We start from the raw sequence: 23,729 nt of genomic DNA on the forward strand, positions 1-23,729 counted from the left end.
CCCCCCCACTCCCACCTCTCCCCCCCCACTCCCACCTCTCCCCCCCCACTCCCACCTCTCCCCCCCCTACTCCCACCTCTCCCCCATCTCCCCCCAACTCACCTCTCCCCCCGCCCTCACCAATACCCCCCCCCCCATTATCTCCACTCATGCCTCTTCCCCTCCTGCATACCCCTCTACCCTGCTCACCCTCACACCACCTTGCTCTCCCACACACCTCTCCTGGTCTTCTCCCTCCCCCCTGCTGTAAAGCTCATAAGAGTCACCCAGTATCGGTACAATTTTGTTTAATCCCCAACTTCAGGGATCTACGCAACACTCCTGAGATCTCCAACCAGACCTCAGGATCTACTCCAGATCCTGGGAGTTACCACCAAACTATGAGATTTACTTTCTCAACTCCAATGATTTCCCCTAGACAGCAAGGTTTTACCATAGCACCAGTATTTACTCCCAAACATTGAGAATTACCCCAAAGTGCTGGTAACTATCACTAAAATACAGGATTTATCCCAAAACCCTGGGATTAATCCCTGAAAATCCCAGGATTTAACCACCTAGGATCTTGGGGTTTACTCCCATAAATGCGAGGTTTCACCCCAAAATTGCAAAATCTAACTCTAACATTCCCGCCCAACCACAGGATTTACTTCAAAACCTGTAAATTCATCTTAACCCCCGGAGTTACCCTCCCACCCATGAGCCCTGTATAACTCATTAACCTGCCCAGTGCTTTGTAGAATGAGTATTGCAATCCCCTTGGCTGATGCCGCCCTCTACATTATGCATATGTGTCACTGGCCTGTGCCATTCAGTCCTGTATCACGATGGTTCAACAGACTTGCAGCAGTCGTGTAACCTCGTGTAAATACATTATCCAGGTGCTCAGTGTCTGCAATGTTGCTCCGAGTGAGCTGTCCTGTCAGTATCGGATGATTTAGCAAATGGCTAAATGTCCATGTTTGGGGGTTCTTACTTTGTGGTTCACTTGTGCTATTACTTCTATTGCAGACTGTCAGTGGGTTCCAGGCCAGTGGTTGGTGGTGTCAAGTCACGAATTGGAGATCAGTTTGCGAACCTGAACACAAGCTGGCCCATCACCGGCTTCCAACGGACTTTTGATGCACGGCAGAAGATCGGCATCACAGATGCTCGACAGCGGTTAACCATGCGAGATGCTCGCGAACGCCTGGGACAGAAGGACGTGCGCTCCAAAATACCAGCGAGTGCTTCAAAGGTTCTTGATGCGCGCGAAATGATCAACTCGAGGAAGGGCCAGGATGGAAACGAGAAAGGGCCGATTGTGAAAAAGGTGTTGGATGCCCGGGAACGCCTGAGTGCCAGGAGAAGTGCTCCAGCAGTCTCTACTGCTTCAACAGAAGGAACAGTCAGCACCGGAGGCAGGATAACTAAAACATTCCAAGTACCACAGGTGGAAACTTTTATGCTGCAGCCTTGGTATATTTGCCATATTGTGTCAATCCATCGCTTATCTTGTGGTGTGTTCCTTACATGACTGTCAGTGCTGCTGGTCTGAGAGGCTGGGTGGCTGCCACAGACTCTGCTGGAGCTGCCAGTGACAGTGCACTGGCATTACCAGATCAAATGGTTGTGCATTGGCATCACTGGAACAGTCAGTCATCATGCCAGGTGGTTGTCCCTTCCCATGTCCCAGTGAATTGCTCCAGTTGACACCATCAGATTCCAAACTCTGCTTCTCCCCCCTCAGTTTACCAGAATGCTTAATTTAGCCAGCTATCCACTCCAAAATTTATTATGATTACTAAAAGAAAAGTTTTAAATTTGCCTATGTGAAGAGTCAGTGCTGTACTTTGGGATCACAGTCTCACTGCCAACACAAGGCAAGCAACCAAACAACCTACTTAGAAAGTTACACTCCTCTGGAGAAACTGGGGTGTCAGGCCTTGGAGTCTTCCAATAAGCATCTGATAGCACAGAGTTAATACTGATTAGTCAGTACCCAGCGTTACCCTATATTAAATATGGAGAACAGAGCAAACCAAGTAATGCTTTCACCTCCATAATCTGAACATTTCTACATTCTGTTTCCACGGATAGAGCAAATAGAGAATTGGGGTAAGGTTGCCCACATTCAACAAACGTGGAATTCTGGATTCAATTCTGGCCTGCCTGAAAAAGATGGTGTTAAACCTGAAAGGGTTCAGAAAGATTTACACCATGTTTCCGGGGTTGGAGGGTTAGAGCCACAGGGAGAAGCTGAATAGACTCTGGCTCTTTTCCCTGGAGTGTCAGAGCTTGACTGCTGACCTTCTAGAGGTTTGTAAAATCACGAGGGGCATGGATAGGCTGAATAGCCAAGACCTTTTTCCCAGGCTAGGGGAGTCAACGGTGAGAGGGAAAAGATTTAAAAGACACTTAAGGGGCAACTTTTTCACACAGAGGGTGGTGCATGTAGGGGTGAGCTGCCAGAGGAAATGGAAGAGGCTGGTGCAATTAAAACATTCAAAAGACATCTGGGTGGGTGCATGAATAGGAAAGGTTTAAACAGACCAAATGCTGGCAAGTGGGACTAAATTGATTTAGGATATCTGGTCAGCATGGATGAGTTGGACCGAAGGGTCTGTTTCTGTGCTGTACGTCTCCAGGACTGTATGAGGTTTGAGGTCAGAGAGACAAGGGTCAAAGGGCGGGTGATACCATGGAAGTGACCTCAACCCTGAAATTCCTTATCCTGTTGATTAGAAATTCATTATAGAGCCACCTCAAAGTTGCTGAGTAGTGAGGTGCATTCATGTTGCTGTTAGGCAGGGAGTTTCAAGATACTGACCAAGTGATACTGAAGAAGCAGCTGTATATTTTGAAGCCAGGGTGGACCTCGACTTGAGAATGGGGGAGACTTGCAGCTTGTGGTGTTCCTGTACGTTTGCTGCCTTAGACCCTCTCAATGCGAGGTTGCAGGTTTGGGCGATACTGACAGAGGAGCCTTGGTGAGTTGTTGCTGTGTCATGCAGTTGTTCCACATTGTTGCTATTGTGTGCAGTTGTGGAGGGAGTTAATGCTGAAGGTGCCAGTCAAGCAGGTTGCTTTGTCTTGGATGGCATCCATGATTTGGAGACACCAGTGTTGGACTGGGGTGGACAAAGTTAAAAAAATCACAGAACATCAGGTTATAGTCCAAAATGTTTATTCACTGTTGGACCACAACCTGTTGTTGTGATTTTTAATTTGGATAACATTGCATTTGCTCCGTTTTGTTAGATGAAATGGTGCAGATTGGTTGGTCTAATGTTATTCTCTCTGGATGCGATTAGGTTGAGGATGATATTGATTCTGTCTGATAGGCTGGATATGGGATAAAAACAATGACTGCTGATGCTAGAAACCAGATTCTGGATCAGTGGTGCTGGAAAAGCTGGATATGGACCAACCCATCACTATTAGAATCACCTACTGCAGTGGGGCAAGCTTCATTTGAAGCAAGTTAGGACCAACGTCCTGGTAAATTGTTTAATAAGAGTTGTACGTGGAGCTTTAAGTTAATTAGTGTGGGCAGGCATGCAGTGAAGGTTCAATTCAAGCAAAGTTTAAAAAGTTAAAAACAAACAAGACACAGAGGTTTGGGGCAGTGAAATGGCAACGTATTATAGGAATGAACAAAAATCTAAGCAGAAAAGTGCAACAGAAATTAGAAGCAGAGTGTGAGATAGTGGTCAAAAGTTAAAGCTTAAGGCTCTTCATCTGAGTGCACACAGTATTTATAACAAGAGAAGTCGATGGTACAAATAGAAATAAATGAAAATGAACTGATAGCAATTACAGAGACTTGGTGACCAGGACAAGAATATTCAATGTTCTGGAGAGAAAAAGCAAAAAGGAAAAGGACAGCTTGTCAATAAAGAAATATCACTGGTGGTGAGTGGTGATGTAAGTGCAGTAGGTTGCGATGTGGAATGGTTTTCGGAGGTAATGCAAAATATCAAGGGAAAGAAGTCATGGGTGAGAGTTATCTGTAGTACCAAAGAGCTGTCTTACTGTAGGACAAAAGTATAAATCATAATGGAGGCTTGTAAGAAAGAATCTATAATTGTCATGGCTGATGTTTTTTTTTAAATTAGTGTTTTGATTGGACAAATCAGATGGGCGAACCTGATTCCAGAAATGAATTTGTCACGTGCATCAGGGATTGGTCGTTGAAGCAGTGCGTTGCAGAACCTACCCGGGAACAGACTCTTAGATCTAGTAATGTGAAATGAGGGAGGATTAATGACAGATCTCGTAGGTATCGCTCCTTTCGGGGGTAGCGTGGGTCAGTACGACAGAATTTTAGATTCCGTTAGGGGGCGAATAACTCAAACCATGTCCTCAACATAAATAAGAGCAGATAGGCCAAAAAGTTATCTTAAGTGAACTGGAAAGTTAGACTGAGGTGAGGGTCTGTGGATAATAAGTGGCAGACATTTAAGTAGATGTTTCATAATGCTCAGCGAAATTCTGGTCAAAAAGAAGGACAAATTACCCAAGATTGTCAAAGGAGGTCAAGGAGAACAATGTAATACAAAGCTAGTGGTGGGCAAAATGGTTAGGGATTTTTTGAGGAACCAGCAGTGAATGACAAAAACGCTAATTAAAAAGGGAAAACATTCATTATGAAGCTGACTAAGCAAGAAATATATAAGCAAACAGCAAGAGATTGTACAAGTATATAAAAAGATCGTGGGACCCTTGAAGGATGTGACTGGGGATTGATAACAGCAAACAGGGGAATGGCAGGTAATGAAAACCAATTCTGTATAACAGTAATTGCAATGGTCTTCATGGTGAAGGACATTGTAAATATCACAAAGATATCAGATAAACAAGGTGCTAATAGGAGGTAAGGTCTTACAACAAACTCCATCATGAAGGACAAATTATTTGACAAACTAATGTAACCAAATGCAGACAAGTTGCCAGGACCTGAGGGCTTGTGTTCAAGGGTTTCACAGGAAGCGACTGCAGAGATAGTGAGGCATTGGTTGAATTATTCCAGAACTCCCTGGATTCTAGGAAGGTTCCAGCAGATAGGAAAACCACAAATGTGACATTTGTACAAGAAGAGAGACAGAGACAAAGCAGGCAACTATAAGTCAGTCAGCCTGACATCTGGCATTGGGAAGATTCTGGAGTCCGTGAAAGGAAGAAACAGCAGAGCGTTTAGAAAAGCTGAGTGGAATCAGCATGGTTTTGTGAAAGAGAAATCGTATTTGACAAATTTCATGGAATTCTTTGAGGAAACAACAAGCAGAATTGATAAAGGGCAATAGATGGATGTGTATTTGAATTTCTGGAAGGCATTCAGTATGATACCATTTAAGAGGTTTTTGCACAAGGTAGGAGTTAACATGTTGGGGTATTTTATTAGTATGGAGTGAGCGTTGGCTAACACACTAGACAGAGTTGGAATTACTGCATCTGTTTGAGGTTGGAAAGGCGTAACTGGTGGAATGCCATGAAGATCAGTCCTGGTGCCTCAATTATTTACTATCACTGTTAATGACTTGGCGATGTGTTATGAGATCCTAATTTTCCGATGATACAAAAATAGGTAGGAGGGCATAAGGAATCTGTGTGGTGATATGGAGAGGTTGAGCGAGTAGGAAAAGATTTTGGCAGATGGCATTTCACGTTGCAATGTGTGAAATCCACCGGTAGACTATTATTTAAATGGAGGAGGCACTCCGACAAAAGTACAACACCGAGGTATCTGGGTGTTCTTGTGCATGAAATGTTAGCATGCTGGTGTAGTAAGAAATTAAGAACCAAATTACATTTTTAGCCTTTATTACTGTGGGGAGGGGGGGAGGAAGGAGGTGTTGAAGTTTAAAAACAGGAAAATCTTGTTGGAACTGTTCGAGATATTGGGTGAAGCCACTCCTGACATACTCGGTATAGTTTTAGTCCCCGTTTGTAAAAGAAAATACTGGCTTTGGAGGTATTTGAAATAGCTTCACTCGGGCTGATTGCTGGAATGAAGAGGTTAACTTATCAAGAACAGCTGAATGGATTAGGCCTTTAATAGCGTGAAACAGACAGGATGCTGAAGGCCTTAACGGGGTAGATGTTGAATAGATGGTTCTGCTAGTCGGGGAATCTCAAACAAGGGGACATTCATTTAAAACTGAGATGCACTGTGCTTTCTCCTCACAAACGCTAGTGAAAATTTGGAATTCCCGACCCAGGGAGTTATGGAGGATAGATCACTGGGTGTATTTAAAGAGGAAATAAGTAGATTGAAATGTTGAGGGCCATGAGAAACTTGCATGAGGCAAGGTGTAGATTAACCATAATCTTAGAGAATGGTGCAGCTAATGATGTCATTGTCAACAGGGTGTCCAGAAGATGGAAGTTTTCAAATTTGAGCCAGACTAGTTAAGACAGAGGCCTGGAAACAGAGTGTGCAACTTAATTCCACCCTCCCACGCTGGAAGTGGTTGCCTGGTAGTGTGGTGAGAAAATCATATCATGGGACAGCAAGGCATTGAGATTTCCCATCTTTATCCCAGCTGTGCCCCGGCAGCAAGCGCAGGTGGGAACCAGCTGTGACTGGAACAGCAGTTGGATAAGTAAGAGCTGCAAGTGAAAGAACAGCAGGCAGCGTTATCTGTCAGAGACTAAGTGTCACAGTGCAGGTGGGACTGAGATCACAGGGAGGTTAGAAAATGTATTCAACCAATAACTGGCAGGCACCGAGCACAAAATACACATTTATTTCCAAGCGCTGCTTTTGAGAATTTGTCAAGGGACACTTGGTGATTTGCAAGGGCTGTGGATTAGATTTTGGGATTCCTTGTTCATTCCCTCCAACTTCTTTAGTACGTGTTATAGCCCTGTAATAACTTTGTTACCTGTATTTCAGTCGACATTTGGGGAATTTGGACTCTTACAGAAGTAGAGTTAGAAGAAATCATCAAAAAGCTCAGGAATGATCAAACCTCCATTTAATTCAAAACCAAAACAGATAATGAAAGTATTCATTAACAGACATTAATAACCAGCATAAAATTTCGACACAGAAAAGCCATCACCCTAAATACACCCTCTGTAGTCACCCTAAATACACCCTGTGCAGTCACCCTAAATACACCCTCTTCAGTCACCCATAATACGCCCTCTGTAGTCACCCATTATATAGAAGCAAAGAGGTGCTTCTGCAGCTGTACAGGGCCCTGGTGAGACCACACCTGGAGTACTGTGTATAGTTCTGGTCTCCAAATTTGAGGAAAGACATTCTGGCTATTGAGGGAGTGCAGCGTAGGTTCACGAGGTGAATTCCTGGAATGGCGGGATTACCTTACACTGAAAGACTGAAGCGACTGAGTTTAGAAGACTGAGAGGGGATCTGATTGAGACATATAAGATCATGAAAACATTGGACGCTCTGGCAGCACGAAACATGTTTCCGCTGATGGGTGAGTGCCGAACCAGAGGACACAGCTTAAAAATACGGGGTAAACCATTTAGGACAGAGATGAGGAGAAACTTCTTCACCCAGAGAGTGGTGGCTGTGTGGAATGCTCTGCCCCTGAGGGCAGTGGAGGCCCAGTCTCTGGATTCATTTAAGAAAGAGTTGGATAGAGCTCTCAAAGATAGTGGAATCAAGGGTTATGGAGATAAGGCAGGAAGAGGATACTGATTAGGAATGATCAGCCGTGATCATGTTGAATGGCGGTGCAGGCTCGAAGGGCTGAATGGCCTACTCCTGCACCTATTGTCTATTGTAGTCACCCTCAATGCGCCCTCTGTAGTCACCCTCAATGCGCCCTCTGTAGTCACCCTAAATACGCCCTCTGCAGTCACCCTCAATGCGCCCTCTGCAGTCACCCTCAATGCGCCCTCTGCAGTCACCCTCAATGCGCCCTCTGCAGTCACCCATAATACACCCTCTGCAGTCACCCTCAGTACGCCCTCTGCAGTCACCCTCAATACACCCTCTGCAGTCACCCATAATACACCCTCTGCAGTCACCCTCAGTCCGCCCTCTGCAGTCACCCTCAGTCCGCCCTCTGCAGTCACCCTCAGTCCGCCCTCTGCAGTCACCCTCAGTCCGCCCTCTGCAGTCACCCTCAATACGCCCTCTGCAGTCACCCATAATACGCCCTCTGTCGTCACCCCAAGTACACCCTCTGTAGTGAGTTCACAGCTTTGACCTTTCCATTGCATATTTACGAAGCTGGAATATGTTCACCAGACAGTTGCTACCCTTTTTATTGCATCTCAGATATAAATTAAATAATTGACCCAGTATTCATGGCAATTACATCCACTGCAGTTTTCCCTATAGCTCTTGACCATGCACGGCTTTAAACTAGAGTTTCCTTAATCGTTTGCAAGGAATTCATTACCACAGTCCTTTAAAGTTTTTATAGCTCCGAGTAGGCTGAGTGTTCTTTATTGGCAAGTTTGAAACTGTTCATTCTCTCCCACCCTTCCTACACCCATCTCATCTCTTCCCTACCTCCTGAGCATCTCCAGTCTCCATCCCTACAGACCCCACCCTGTCACTGGTGGGCAGTTAGCTTCATTGGCAAAAAGGTTGCTCCTGTCCCCAATTCTCAGCCCCTGGATCTCAGTCCCACCTGCACTGTGGCTCTTGGTCTCTGACAGATGCTTTGCCAGTTGTTCTGTCACTTGCAGTCCTTACTTATCCAACCACTCTTCCAGTCACAGCTGGTTCCCACCTGTACTTGCTGCCGATATGTTCATGAGTGAGCCTATCAGCTCGTACAGGAGGGAACCAACCCATAGTTGGTAGAGCAGCAAATCATTGTTCTTTTCAATTCGGCAGCTTCTACCTGGTTGTCTCAGTGAGTGAATTTTCCAGAGTCTTATGGGGACAGATTTACCCTTCACCATGGGGCAGAGGCTTCACCATTGTTGTCAAACTGCTCGGCAAACCCTGGCGGCATGTTCAGGTACCAGATGCCAATAGAGGGACACAAAAGGAAGACACAATTCCATGCCCTTTACACTGATCCCCCTTCCTTATTCTCGCCAGTTACCCCAGCCAGCTTGCCTGTGTCCCAGGTCTCCGGTAAAATTCCTCATCCTTAGATTACCTGCAGTACCAACAGTGACAGCTCTCAGGCAGGGAGTCTCTCTCTCGCTGGGAGTTGGGTACCCAGAAGGCTGACAAAGCCATGAGACTGAAAATGAAAGTTTGGAAATGGTTGATGTGTTCTCGAATTGTTTTGCATCAGTATTCACAATTGAAGAGGTTGCTATGCTGGAGTTTGCAAGGAAACTAATAATTAATCATGAATGGGACTCTGCAATATTAAGAAGGCAATCTACAGCACTGAAGTGTGTCAGATTGCCAGGCCCAGCTGCTTTCTCGTCCATGGTTGTGAAGGAAGTGGCTGAGAATGTTGGAGATGCTCTAACTAGAACCTTCCAAAGTTCACCCCATTCAGGAACCATTCCTTTAGATTAGAAACCCACATTGTGTAGCTATAAAATTATAGCATTAGAATGGACAAGACTGTTGAGAACCCCTGCTTGGAATCCCTGGTCACCGAACCCAAAATGTTAACTCTGTTTTTTTTTTCCCGAACTGCTGCCACACCTGCTGAGTTTCTCCTGAACTTTCAGCTTTGGTGTGTTTCAGGTCTCCAGCATCGGCAGTTCCTTGGTTTCTTTTAATAACCAGTTCTGCTGGTTTCAGAGTCGAGAATGGGTGCTTGAAAAGCACAGCAGGTCAGGCAGCATCAGAGGAGCAGGAGAGTCGACGCTTCGGGCGTGAGCTCTTCGTTCTGCAGGTTTCAAGACTCCAGATCTCAGGGCCATAAATTAAAACCTGACCTTTCAGAATTGAAATCAGGAAATATACAAAGTGCAGTTGCATTTGGACATTTATTTGACAAGTAGCAATTAATGTTACAACTAGAGATAAATCCTGTGAAATCTGTTAAAAAAAAAACGCATTCTATTAACAAATGTTTAACAAAACCTAGAGAGAGAGAGAGGGAGAGAGAACACGAGTGCTGTGGAGCAGTTTAAAACATTATACACCTTTACTGTGCAGTTGAAATGATGGCTGGTACTTTGTGGTCCATTAACTCCATAGAAAGTGGGGTCATCAATGTGCCTAACTGGGGCGTGCCTTGCACAGAGACAATCCTAACCTCCCTCCCAGTGTGAATCGACATTTCGGGCATAAGCCCTTCTTCAGGGATGAGGAAGAACATCGATTCTCCTGTTCCTTTGATGTTGCCTGACCTGCTGCGCTTTTCCAGCAACACATTTTTAAGCTCTGATCTCCAGCATCTGCAGTCCTCACGTTTTCCCTCCCAGTGTTGGTCAGAGCCCTGCTGGGTACTCGCAGTCGTTATGGGTGTCAGGGTGTCGGCTATGGTTGAGTGAGTTGTTCTTGCCTCGCGTGTCACAAGGGTCACGTCCTATGCTCTTTACATGGTGCACCAATCCAGGTTGTGTGCTGATATTGAGGGAGAGCTGCATTGTCCGAGATACAGCCTTTCAGATCAGACGTTAAACTATTTCGGAGTGTTGATCTGAGGTTATTCTGTATGCTGGTGAGCAGGGTGAGAATGTAGGAGGCTGGATATGGAGCAGCCAGTCACAGGCATCCAGAACATGGAAGTCTTTGTCGGGAAGGATTGTTGCTGGGAAGATTGAATAGGAATTGGTAAATCACAGGATGGAGATTCTGTTGCTTTCCCATTGTCCTGTCCACGACATAAACTCTGTTCTTAATGTGGGATTTGCTGAGGATACTTGGCTGTCACAGCTCCTACAGTGACTGAGGTCTGAACGTTGTGAATGTTGCTGTTGAAATACAAGCCTTTTTTGAGCTGTCTCTGGTCAGTGTACTTCTACACAGAGGTGCTGTTGTACATAATGTAATAGCTTTCACTTTTCACTTCACATTCACAGAAAAGACCTGTCACTGCAGTGCTGTCTCAGCCCTTGGGGATGCGAATTAATGTGGTGAATGACCAGAGTCCTGACCAGGTGAGCACTCCCTAGCATTACAATGCCACAGGAACATTGAAAAAGAGAGCCATTAATTACCTGTCACCACTCACTGACAGACACTTCAATAAATATAAACCTTGGAAATATGAAAATCATAGAGCTGCACATATCTAAACTGTACCTCCTTAAAACTGGAGGGACAGGGGACCGCGATAATATTTTCAGTTGCTATACAGATGCAGCAATGTATAACTGGTGAATACAGTCCTGCTGGATTCTGGTTCCCAAGTTAGTAGGACACAACTCCTGGGTCATAGCCTGCCTGCGATTGCAGGGTCCCATATGGTCACTGGGCCACAATTTCCCGGTTTCTAACTCTCAGCCCTACAGCCGATGGGTCATAGGGTTTGGTCATTGCAAAGGCAGTTCCCCCAGGTACCTCCCACTCCACCGAGGACATGCAGGTCCTTGGACTCCTCCACCGGCAGAACATAACAACATGACGGTTGGAGGAGGAGCGCCTCATCTTCCGCCTGGGAACCCTCCAACCACAAGGGATGAACTTAGATTTCTCCAGTTTCCTCATTTCCCCTCCCCCCACCTTGTCTCAGTCGGTTCCCTCAACTCAGCACCGCCCTCCTAACCTGCAATCTTCTTCCTGACCTCTCTGCCCCCACTCTACTCCGGCCTATCACCCTCACCTTGACCTCCTTCCACCTATCACATCTCCATCGCCCCTCCCCCAAGTCCCTCCTCCCTACCTTTTATCTTAGCCTGCTTGGCACACTCTCCTCATTCCTGATGAAGGGCTTATGCCCGAAACGTCGAATTTCCTGTTCCTTGGATGCTGCCTAACCTGCTGTGCTTTAACCAGCAACACATTTTCAACTACCTTCAATAATAGTCATTTTTCAAGTGCCATCCCTGACAGTGTAAGGTCACATGCGACTTAACTTTGGTGATTACCAACAAGGTGTCCGAATTGGTGTCTGTATCCAGCAGTGTCAGATAGAAGCTCCTGCCCTGTCTGTAGGGTTTTAGGTCATGGGTTGTTAGGTGGTGTTCTAACCAATTTCACGTCCCAAGCATGAATGGATATTTCACTGCTTGGGAGTCAGATTACCACTGAGTGTGCACGCCCACTAAAGTGACACTGCCTCCTGTCTAGGACTGTGATGTCAGCCTGGTTATAGTTTAATTTTCATTATTTCACTTGTACCTCCTGATGTATATGAAGAGGGTAAACAGATTGTTTTTCCCACTGACTCGTGAACCGGTAATGCAGAACAGAGACTGGAGATTGTCAGTGGAATGAGAAAGCAGTGAGAGGAGACTAGTCAGCGCAGACCATGCAAACCTCACCAGAGGGGGGAAGGGCAGGGAATGGAGTTAGAGTAACCTGTTCCGGGTGAGTAGCTGCCACCAGTACAATGGTGATAGTCTGAACCTTTGCCAAAGGAATAATCAAATCAGGCTGCCGTGTGACTGACTCTTGTGAGATCAGCCCCACCCTGGACAGACCTATGAAGCAGGGTTGGCCTTAGTCTCAGTTTTGTATTTTGTCTCAGGGTCTTGAGGATGAGGATGTGGAAGATGAAGAAGAGGGTTTCCTGCATTCGATACCTGCGACAAACAAACCCTCCAAAATCAGCACTGTGACAAACCACCTTACTCAGAAGAGGGTAAGAGACGTCCTTTTGTTCCAATTCAGAGAACCGAATACATGTCTGAATATAACACCTGCCAGGTGATATTGTGTGGAGATTGGTACAGTACTGGGAGCTAAATCATTTTGAAACGTGCATTAAAAGAGGCATCCTAAAACCGCAGTGTTTTGATACAGTTAACACCGGCTTTAATGGGCTGAAACAGTACACTTCAGTACTGTGTTATTCTGTGACCAAGGAGAAACTGCTTCCAGTTGCAGGAGGGTGTGTAACTAGAGGTTAAAGGTTTAAGGTCATTCATTATTGTATATTTTTATTAAACCCAGTGTTCCGATCTGGAAAGGGCCTGGAAAACAGATTCAGGAATAAGAAAATTGGAGAAATGCTGGAATGGCAGAAATTTGCAGGATGATGGGGAAAGATGATGTGAGATGTTTCAAACATCAATCAGGCAAATAGAACCTAGGAGCAGGAGTGGGTCATTTGGTCCTTTGTCCCTGCACCGCCATTCATTATGGTCATAGCTGATTATCCAACTCGAGCTTATTCCAGCTTTTCTTCCGTACCCTTTGGTCCCTTTAGCCCACTGTACTATATCCAACTCCTGCTGAAAATTATGCAATGCTTTGGCCTCAACCATTTTCGGTGGTAGCGAATTCCATAGGCTCCCCACTCTGTGGGGGAAGACACTTCCCCTCTTCTTAGCACATTTCCTGGTTTTCTCTCTAGTGTAGTGGAGTTAGATTAGCTTACCTCCAAGCTGTAGGAACTATTCTAGAATCTATAGAAACTTCAAAAATGACCACCTCCTTTAAGTAGTCTGAGCTGTTAATTATCAACCTTCAATCCCATTAATTTCCCCAAAACCATTTCTGCATGGATACAGATTTCCTTTATTTCCTCCCTCTCACTAAATCCTATGTTTCCCAACACTTCTGGTATATTATTTATGTCGTCTTTTGTAAGGACAAAAACAAAGTATGTATTTAGTTGGTCAGCCATTTCTTTGTTACCCATTTGTCCCCCTGTTTCTGACTGTAAGGAATATACGTTAGTCTTCACCAATTTTTTTCTCTTCATGTACCTAGAGAAACTTGTACAGTCAGTTTTATGTTCCTCACAAGCATACATTCGCATTCTATTTTCTCTCGTCTTGACCAATCGCCTTGTCCTCCTTTACTGAATACTAAACTGCTCCCACTCCTCAGCTGTGTTGTTTTTCTTGGTAGATTTGTATCTCTCTCCCTGGCATCTAGTACTGTCTCTCATTTCTCTCACATAGTTTGGCCACCTTTCCCAGTTTACTTGTGCACCAGACAGCAATGCTGCAGTTCTCCCATGTGCTCTTTGCATGTTTGCCATTGCCTTTCTACGATTATTCCTTTAAGTAACCTTCCGCAATCTATCATTTCTGATGTGTATCTCAGACCATTATAGTTTCCTGTTTTTAGATTCAGGACTGTCATCTCAGAATCTGCTACTTCACTCTCCGGTTTGATGAGGAATTCTATTATATTGTGGTCGCTGTTCCTTAAGGAGCCTTACACAGCGACATCACCAGTTGGTCCTTTCACATTACATCATGCCCAGCCTAGGACAGCCTGTTCTCCAGCTGGTTCCTCAATGTATTGGTCCAGAAAACCATCCCGTTAATATCCCAGGAATTCTGTTTCTGCAGTATCGTTATTAATTTGATTTTTTTCCAATCCGTATGCAAATTAAAGACATTCATAATTATAGATGTTCCTTTATTTTATGATTTACAACAAGTTTCCTGTTTAATGCTGTTGCCAACAGCAGCCATACAGTTGGAGGGTCTGTGTGCAGACCTCCCAAATGCATTTTGCCCCTTCGTATTTCTCAGCCTCCAGCTATAAAGATTCCACATCATAATTACTAATATCCTCCCTCACTTTTGTGATAATGTCTTCTCTAACCAGGAAGGCAACTCCACAACCTTTTCCTTTTTGTCTGTGTTTCCCAAATGCTGAATACCCTTGGACATTCAATTCCCATCCCCGCACACTGTGCAGCCCCATCTCCAAATCCCAACTTATATCACACCATTTGCTTCAATTTGCACGGTTAATTCCTCCACTTTGTTGTGAATGCTCCGCACATTAAGGCACAAAGCCCGAAAGCTTGTCTTTTTGATATTCCCATGAATTTTTACTGTGGCCCTGTTTGATTCTTGCCTTAGATTTCTCTGTCTGTCACTTCTCTTATTCCCCTTTGTCTTTTGCTCTTGTCCTTGTTTCCCCTACCTTCAACTCCTCCGATAGCCCCCGTCCTCTTGCCTTCCTAACCGCTCTAGCAAATCCTCCTCCAAGGACATCTGTTCTCGTTCTGTCCAGGTTCAGCTTGTCCCACCTCCCCAGAGCTAGTCCTGACACCTCCGGAATCTGAAATCCTCCCCCTCACACCATCTCTTCAACCATGTTTGCACCTGATACGTCCTGTTATTTCTCCTCTGACCAGCATGTGACACTGGTAGTAATCCTGAGATCACTAACTTTGAGGCCCTATTTTTCAACTTCCTACATTCTGCTTTTAGAACCTTATCCTTTTTTTTAAACATTTACCTCTTTAAACTTTTTGAAAGATGCTTAATATCAAATAGCATCAATTACTCCGGTGCCCTTATTTCCTGATCCTGTTACTACAGATTTATGATCCTTACAAACTATAAACCACCAAAAGGACCCTTTTATAAACTATAAGCTGAAACTAAAAAGCTAAAAGTGCCTCTTCCGCCAAATTCCCACTGTGCTCAGAGTTCCATGATACACACACTCAGTCTGTCTCCCAATTGTTCAGGCCCGAAGCTTAATTGCATACCTTATTTCCTGAGACTGTGACCCCTGACTCTGGACTCTCCAATCAGGGAACCTACCCTTCCTGTATCTAGTCTGTCTAGCCATGTTAGAATTTTAGACATTCCAACCAGATCAGCTCTCATCCTTCTAAACACTGATGAATACAGGCCCTGTTTGAACCAATCTCTTCTCATCCTACCATCTCCAGTATAAGCCGAGTGAATCTCTCTGCACTTCCTCTAAGGCAAGTATGTCTTTGCTTAGCTAGGAAGAGCAAAACTGCATGCAGTACTCCAGCTGTGGTCTTGCCAAGGTCCTGTGTAATAGTAAGGCACCCCTCCCCAAATCCCCGTGCAATGAAGATCAATAAACAATATGCCTTCCCCATTGCCTGATGCAGCTGCCTGTTTAACTGAAATACAAAGACACCCAGATCCCCATGTAGATCTGCATTTTCCCGTTCTGCTTGTACCACTCTCACCTTTCCCAGAACTAGTCCCAATGTCCTAGGAATCAGAATCCATGCCTCCTACACCATTTCTCCATTCATTTGGTATCTCCTGTTATTTTGACTCTTGCTAGAATGTAGCAGTGGTATTAATCGTACCTTTTAAGTTACACCCTAAGTTGCTATATTCTGCTTTGTAGGCTGGCCTCTAAAACAGACTGGGACACCTAGGCTTCAAAGCCTAAACAGTAGGCTCCTTTTCTAAACAGAGTTTGAGAGTGAGTTGTTGAAAAAGCACAGCAGGTCAGACAGCGTCCGAGGAGCAGGAAAATTGACGTTTTTGGGCTGGGACCCTTCATCAGGAATGAACTTTATATTGAAAGCCCCAGCCCGAAAACGTCGATTTTCATGCTCCTCGGATGTTGCCTGACCAGCTGTGCTTTTCCAGCAACACACTCTCAACTCTGATCTCCAGCATCTGCAGACCTCAATGTCTCCATTTCTAAACACACAGCTCTATGCTATCTCTTCATACTGCACGTTATTTCACCAAGGCACAGTTGGTGCTGACATGGACTGCCTTCAGTGTCAGGTTTCTCCTTTCCCCACGGGCCAATAGTCTGAACTGATTCTTGGTTCCTTCCCAGATTTAGTTGCCTTCACAGCCGTTCTGTTCCTGGCTCTCTAACTATTTCTGGGCATTCTCACTGGAAGACCAGTCAAGAACGTGGTCAAACAGAGCCCCCTGCCTCAAGTGGAAATATTCACTATCCCTGGCCCATTACATCTGTCACAGAGCTTTTGGTTATCACAGAGGGATGACGCTGTTACACCAGAGGTTCTGGTTAATATACGGGACTGGTGTTGTCAGCAGCAATAGACCAGAGAACAATTTCAATCCTATCTGATTAAACAAAGATTTTGAACTGGAGGAATTCTGGAGTAGATGAGAGTACAGGTGACATTAAACAAAGTGACAAATGGATAAAGTGATAACAGATGATGAGGAGAGGGCTGAATACTGGGAATGGCAGTTAGACATCAGGGGTGCTGAGCAAATAGCAAGAGGAATCTTCAGCGACACAGTGATTCGATAGTTGTGGGGAGTGCTTCAAGCCAGGATCACACCCAGATGAAACCTGGGTCTCAAGGTCAGCACAGTTTGACATTCTTAAACGTTCAGCTTTAAATAATCATGCAGTCTGAGGATTCACCTGCGATGTGACGTGAATGAGATTGAAACATGGCGAGTGTGCCATTTAATCCACAATAAGCTGTCTCCTTCTCTTTCCTCTGCTCCTCTTGTGCAGCCTGGTTTCACTGCCTCGCAGCTGTCTCTGGGGAAGCCTGTGCCTCTGACAAAAGTTGTCCAGAATGACTCGTATACTGCTCCTCCTCCACCTCCTCTCACCCTCACACGCTGCAGATCGCCAGCAAACACATCAAGGACGGCAGCACTGGCAGCGGAGCAGGACCCAACTGGTGATGTGTTGCCTCTGGAGGTACCTGACGTCCACATTAATCACTGACTTCCAGACCCCATGAGCCCCTCACAATGATAGCTTTTGATTATCGGCCCAGAGGCTGTGCAGAATGGAATGTATTTTCCAACTTGAGGTACAAATCTGACTGGAGGAGGGTGTGACCAAGTGGATTTCTCTCCTTGTGATCCATTATGGGCCTTCACAGGCTGTTGAAATTTAGTGATGTGCATAGATTGTAAAATGTGCACTACTTCGGGACTCCATCCAAAGTTCCGCTCTGCTACTCTTCTCTCAAAACTGGACTGGCTATCGGCTGTTCCTCATCTGATTCTGAATGCCTTCACATTCATCTGTAGTCCAATAAGACCTGACTTTAAAATAGAGGATATAGGAGTGTGTCCAGGAGTGGGTAGGCTGCCTTTTGCCCCGGAACCTGCCTTGTCTGTGAGGAAGGACACTGCTGCCCCAGGGCTCTCAGTGTTTGGGTATGCCTTCCACTGCAGTCTGATATTCACATTCAACCACTCCTTCAGAACCAGAGTATTTTGTCGTAGTCATAGTATTCCTACAGTGTGGAAACAAGCCATTAGGCTAAGCAAGTCCACACTGACCCTCCGGTGAGTAAACCACCCAGACCCATTCCCCTATCCTATTAACCTACATTTACCCCTGACTAATGCATCTAACCTACACATCCCTGAACACTATGGGCAATTTAGCATGGCCAATTCACCTAACCTGCACATCTTTGGATTGTGGGAGGAAACTGGAGCATCCAGGGGAAAACCCACGCAGACACTGGGAGAATGTGCAAACACTTCACCAGAGTCTGAAATCGAACCTGGATCCCTGGCGCTGTGAGGCAGCAGTGCTAACCACTGAGCCACTGTCCCTATTTTATTTGTGGACTCCTGCAAAACTGTCAGGACCCGATAACCAATTCGGTGAGCCTATGCTTTAGTTACTGAGAGGTCACGTGTGTCTCATTCATCTCCCTTACAGCTGAACCTGAGCCCATTAGAGGGAACAAAAATGACAGTCAATAATCTACATCCCCGAGTGACTGAAGAGGACATTGTGGTGAGTGACTCCGTCCATTTGTAGAGTGGTGAGGGCACTCATTGCAGAGAGTGCAGTCTAACCCTGTCGCAGGGTTAGTGTCGAAAAATGTGTTGCTGGAGAAGGGCTTATGCCCGAAATGTCGATTCTCTTGCTCCTTGGATGCTGCCTGACCTGTTGCGCTTTTCCAGCAACACATTTTTCAGCTCTGATTTCCAGCATCTGCAGTGCTCACTTTCTCCTAGTAGGGTTAGTGTCGGCCAACCCTGTACCAAGTGAGGGGGGGGGGGGGGTTGGGTGTTTATTACGGTGAGTGCAGTCTCTTATGAAGGTGGAGGTGTGTACTGTACCTTTAAGAGAGAGTGAAAGCTGGCACGGACCGAGAGAGGCACTGAGTGTGCTGAAAAAGTTTAAACTGTAATATTTGGTTGTGAAACAAATAGCTGGAGCTGAGTTGCTAGGTTAAATAACAAATTCGAATGCGGCCAATCTTTTTAAATTATGCCCCAAGATACCAAAATCCAATTGAATTTGAATATTACTGTTTTGGATGACATCAAACTAATGAGACGGTCCTATGTTTGGGGTATATAAAATTGGGTATTTTGAACAGTTAACCAGAGGGGCAAAGAGCACCAACAAACACATCCTGTGCCCACAGAATTGCTCTCTGAAAGGTACCTGCTTATAACAAATCTGTGCAGCAGACCAAAGAAAAGATCCAGGAAAATCTACAGAGACCGAGGCAGAGTCAGAGGAGAATCAACAAAGCTAACTGGTTTTGAAATTTGGTTTTTTTGTAAATCTTAACTGGGGGTTTATCAGATCACTATATTGTTGTAAAGTGGGAGGGAGATAAATTGATCAGACAAAGGAGATAGTTGTTTTTTTTTTACTTGGAGTCGAGTCAAAGAATAAATTGTTAATTTTTTTCTTTAAAGTGGTGGGATTTGGTGAGTTCTCTGTCATGCATACTTAAACAGAGTACAAGGCGAGATGACCTTTACCGGGTGTCTCATTGAAATTAGCAGAAGGGTTTACTCCATGTAACAAATCATAAGTGAGTGGCGGGGGAGTGGTGGGTGGTGGTGGTTGAGGGGTTTTATTACAGTGAGAGCGGGGGGGATGGATTGCAGTGAGTGCAGGGGGGATGGGTGAGGGGTTTTATTACAGTGAGTGCGGGGGATGGGTGAGGGGTTTTATTACAGTGAGTGCAGAAGGGTGGGTGAGGGGTTTTATTACAGTGAGTGCAGAAGGGTGGGTGAGGGGTTTTATTACAGTGAGTGCGGGGGATGGGTGAGGGGGTTTTATTACGGTGAGTGCGGGGGATGGGTGAGGGGGTTTTATTACAGTGAGTGCGGGGGAGTGGGTGAGGGGTTTGATTACAGTGAGTGCGGGGGAGTGGCTGAGGGGTTTTATTACAGTGAGTGCGGGGGAGTGGGTGAGGGGTTTTATTACAGTGAGTGCGGGGGGATGGATGAGGGGTTTTATTACAGTGAGTGCGGGGGGGGTGGATGAGTGAGGGGTTTTATTACAGTGGGTGGGTGAGGGGTTTTATTACAGTGAGTGCGGGGGGGTGGCTGAGGGGTTTTATTACAGTGAGTTCGGGGGATGGATGAGGGGTTTTATTACAGTGAGTGCGGGGGGGTGGGTGATGGGTTTTATTACAGTGAGTGCAGGGGATGGGTGAGGGGTTTTATTACAGTGAGAGCGGGGGGATGGATGAGGGGCTTTTATTACAGTGACTGCGGGGGATGGGTGAGGGGTTTTATTACAGTGAGTGCAGGGGGGATGGGTGAGGGGTTCTATTACAGTGAGTGCGGGGGATGGGTGAGGGATTTTATTACAGCGAGTGCGGGAGATGGGTGAGGGGCTTTATTACAGTGAGTGCAGAGGGGTGGGTGAGGGGTTTAATTACAGTGACTGTGGGGGATGGGTGAGGGGTTTTATTACAGTGAGTGCGGGGGGGGTGGATGAGTGAGGGGCTTTATTACAGTGAGTGCAGGGGGGATGGGTGAGGGGTTCTATTACAGTGAGTGCGGGAGATGGGTGAGGGGGTTTTATTACAGCGAGTGCGGGAGATGGGTGAGGGGCTTTATTACAGCGAGTGCGGGAGATGGGTGAGGGATTTTATTACAGCGAGTGCGGGAGATGGGTGAGGGGCTTTATTACAGTGAGTGCAGAGGGGTGGGTGAGGGGTTTAATTACAGTGACTGTGGGGGATGGGTGAGGGGTTTTATTACAGTGAGTGCAGGGGGGATGGGTGAGGAGTTTTATTACAGTGAGTGCGGGGGATGCGTGTTTATTACAGTGAGTGCGGGGGATGAGTGAGGGGTTTTATTACAGTGAGTGCAGGGGGGATGAGTGAGGGGTTTTATTACAGTGAGTGCGGGGGGGTGGCTGAGGGGTTTTATTTCAGTGAGTGCGGGGGAGTGGGTGAGGGGTTTTATTACAGTGAGTGCAGGGGGGATGGGTGAGGGGTTTTATTACAGTGAGTGCGGGGGATGAGTGAAGGGGTTTATTACAGTGGGTGGGTGATAGGTTTTATTACAGTGACTGTGGGGGTGGATGAGTGAGGGGCTTTATTACAGTGAGTGCAGGGGGGATTGGGTGAGGGGTTTTATTACAGTGAGTGCAGGGGGGGATGGGTGAGGGGTTTTATTACAGTGAGGGCGGGGGGTCTGGGTGAGGGGTTTTATTGCTGTGAGTGCAGGGGAATGGGTGAGGGGTTTTATTACAGTGAGTGCGGGGGGCTGGGTGAGGGGTTTTATTACAGTGAGTGCGGGGGATGGGTGAGGGGTTTTATTACAGTGAGGGCGGGGGGTCTGGGTGAGGGGTTTTATTACAGTGAGTGCGGGGGATGGGTGAGGGGTTTTATTACAGTGAGTGCGGGGAATGGGTGAGGGGTTTTATTACAGTGAGTGTGGGGAATGGGTGAGGGGTTTTATTACATTGACTGCGGGGGGTGGGTGAGGGGTTTTATTACAGCGAGTGCGGGGGATGGGTGAGGGGTTTTATTACAGTGACTGTGGGTGGGGTATGAGTGAGGGGTTTTATTGCTGTGAGTGCAGGGGATCGTTGAGGGGTTTTATTACAGTGAGTGCGGGGGATGGGTGAGGGGTTTTATTACAGTGAGTGCGGGGGATGGGTGTGGGGTTTTATTACAGTGAGTGCGGGGGATGGGTATGGGGTTTTATTACAGTGAGTGCGGGGGATGCGTGTTTATTACAGCGAGTGCGGGGGATGGGTGAGGGGTTTTATTACAGCGAGTGCGGGGGATGGGTGAGGGGTTTTATTACAGCGAGTGCGGGGGATGGGTGAGGGGTTTTATTACAGTGAGTGCGGGGGATGCGTGTTTATTACAGTGAGTGCGGGGGATGGGTGAGGGGTTTTATTACAGTGAGTGCGGGGGATGCGTGTTTATTACAGTGAGTGCGGGGGATGGGTGAGGGGTTTTATTACAGTGAGTGCGGGGGATGCGTGTTTATTACAGTGAGTGCGGGGGATGGGTGAGGGGTTTTATTACAGCGAGTGCGGGGGATGGGTGAGGGGTTTTATTACAGCGAGTGCGGGGGATGGGTGAGGGGTTTTATTACAGCGAGTGCGGGGGTGTGGGTGAGGGGTTTTATTACAGCGAGTGCGGGGGATGGGTGAGGGGTTTTATTACAGCGAGTGCGGGGGTGTGGGTGAGGGGTTTTATTACAGTGAGTGCGGGGGATGGGTGAGGGGTTTTATTACAGTGAGTGCGGGGGTGTGGGTGAGGGGTTTTATTACAGTGAGTGCGGGGGATGGGTGAGGGGTTTTATTACAGTGAGTGAGGGGGATGGGTGAGGGGTTTTATTACAGTGAGTGAGGGGGATGGGTGAGGGGTTTTATTACAGTGAGTGAGGGGGATGGGTGAGGGGTTTTATTACAGCGAGTGCGGGGGTGTGGGTGAGGGGTTTTATTACAGCGAGTGCGGGGGTGTGGGTGAGGGGTTTTATTACAGTGAGTGCGGAGGATGCGGGTTTATTCGTGAGTCCACTCTCACTCTGGCCCAGGGTTCGGTTAGTCACTGTGATATGTGTGAAGGTTCCTGAATATTAAATGCTCGCTCCATGCTGGGCACTGGCATCTCTCCGTTTCGAGTTGGTGTGAGTGTTGGTGAGTGTTCAGAGACAGTGTCGGGTCGGAGGTGGTGATAGCTGGTTGTTTCTCCATTTGAGGGTGTTTATTAGATGGCGATGTTGTCCCTCTGTCAGGGGCCCTTTCACTAACCTGGTGTTTCTGTCCTCAGGAGTTGTTCTGTGTCTGCGGGGCTCTGAAACGGGCTCGTCTCCTTCACCCGGGACTCGCTGAAGTTGTTTTCGTCCGGAAGGATGATGCTATCACTGCTTACAAGAAATACAACAACAGATGTTTAGACGGTATGAGCCCATCCTGCTGCTGTGGGGTTCCCCCAACCTCGCTTCCCCCTCACTCACCCTCCTGCTTCCTCTGCCCAGCCCCTAGTGCACCATTTCACACCCTCCCACTTCCTCCTCACTCCCCATCCTCACTCACACCCCTCTACTCACTCTGTCAATTCCTCCCTTCCTTCTCAACCACCCCCAAAGCCCCCACCCACCCCTCCTGCCTCCTCTCTCCCTCATCAATCCCCTGTCCCTTCTCACTCCTCACTAACCTCTCCGCACTCAGCCCCCTCTCTCACCACCCTTGCTTCCAACCCAACTGCCCGTACACCTTCCCAAACCTCACCCCTCCTTCACTGACCCCTCACTGCCCTTGTTCTACCCTTTATCCTGTCACCACCTTTGCTTTCCCACTCACTCATTCCTGCCTCTCTCTCTTTCTCTCCATCACTAACTTTCTACCCTTGCTTCTTCCTCCTTCAATCAGGCTGTCACCTCTTCGCCCCACCCTGACCATCCCTATCCTTGCTTCCTCTGTCACTAATCCCCTGATCTCACTGCCCATGCTCCTATTGCCCTTCTTTGTTAGCCCCCATCCTCATTCACTAGCCTCCATCACCGCCTCACCACTCTCACTACCATCATGTCCCTGTGGCCCACCCTCCCTGCGCCCCTTTGCTTGCTGCCTTCACTCACCCTCTTGGTCCCACAGGCTTCATCCTCATGCCCTGTCTCTCGGGGAGATAGTTTGGTGTCTGTCAGTTCCTACTGTCTCAGGGTGATATCTGTATACTGACTGGTACCTCCCTCTCTTCCACACCGCTCCCCCACCCAACCCCATCCCCAGGAACAGTCTCTCTCAATCTCCACTCTCAAAGAATTTAACAAAGGATACTTCCCTGAAACAGGGT

The 23,729-nt window shown here is 46.7% G+C and overlaps 1 protein-coding gene across 1 annotated transcript in view; it reads left to right on the forward strand.

Annotated features, from left to right (window-relative positions):
• The first annotated feature begins 827 nt into the window (after positions 1–827).
• poldip3 (polymerase (DNA-directed), delta interacting protein 3) overlaps positions 828–23,729 on the forward strand; it is a 28,675-nt gene continuing 5,773 nt past the window's right edge. The window contains exons 1-7 of the mRNA XM_060849244.1: positions 828–925; positions 1,012–1,432; positions 10,912–10,989; positions 12,522–12,635; positions 17,195–17,386; positions 18,371–18,448; positions 22,704–22,833. Of these exons, the coding sequence (XP_060705227.1) occupies positions 828–925; positions 1,012–1,432; positions 10,912–10,989; positions 12,522–12,635; positions 17,195–17,386; positions 18,371–18,448; positions 22,704–22,833 (1,111 nt within the window). The remainder of the gene's footprint in view (positions 926–1,011; positions 1,433–10,911; positions 10,990–12,521; positions 12,636–17,194; positions 17,387–18,370; positions 18,449–22,703; positions 22,834–23,729) is intronic.

This window comes from Hemiscyllium ocellatum, chromosome 33, assembly GCF_020745735.1.
Source record: "Hemiscyllium ocellatum isolate sHemOce1 chromosome 33, sHemOce1.pat.X.cur, whole genome shotgun sequence".
Lineage (NCBI taxonomy): Eukaryota > Metazoa > Chordata > Chondrichthyes > Orectolobiformes > Hemiscylliidae > Hemiscyllium > Hemiscyllium ocellatum.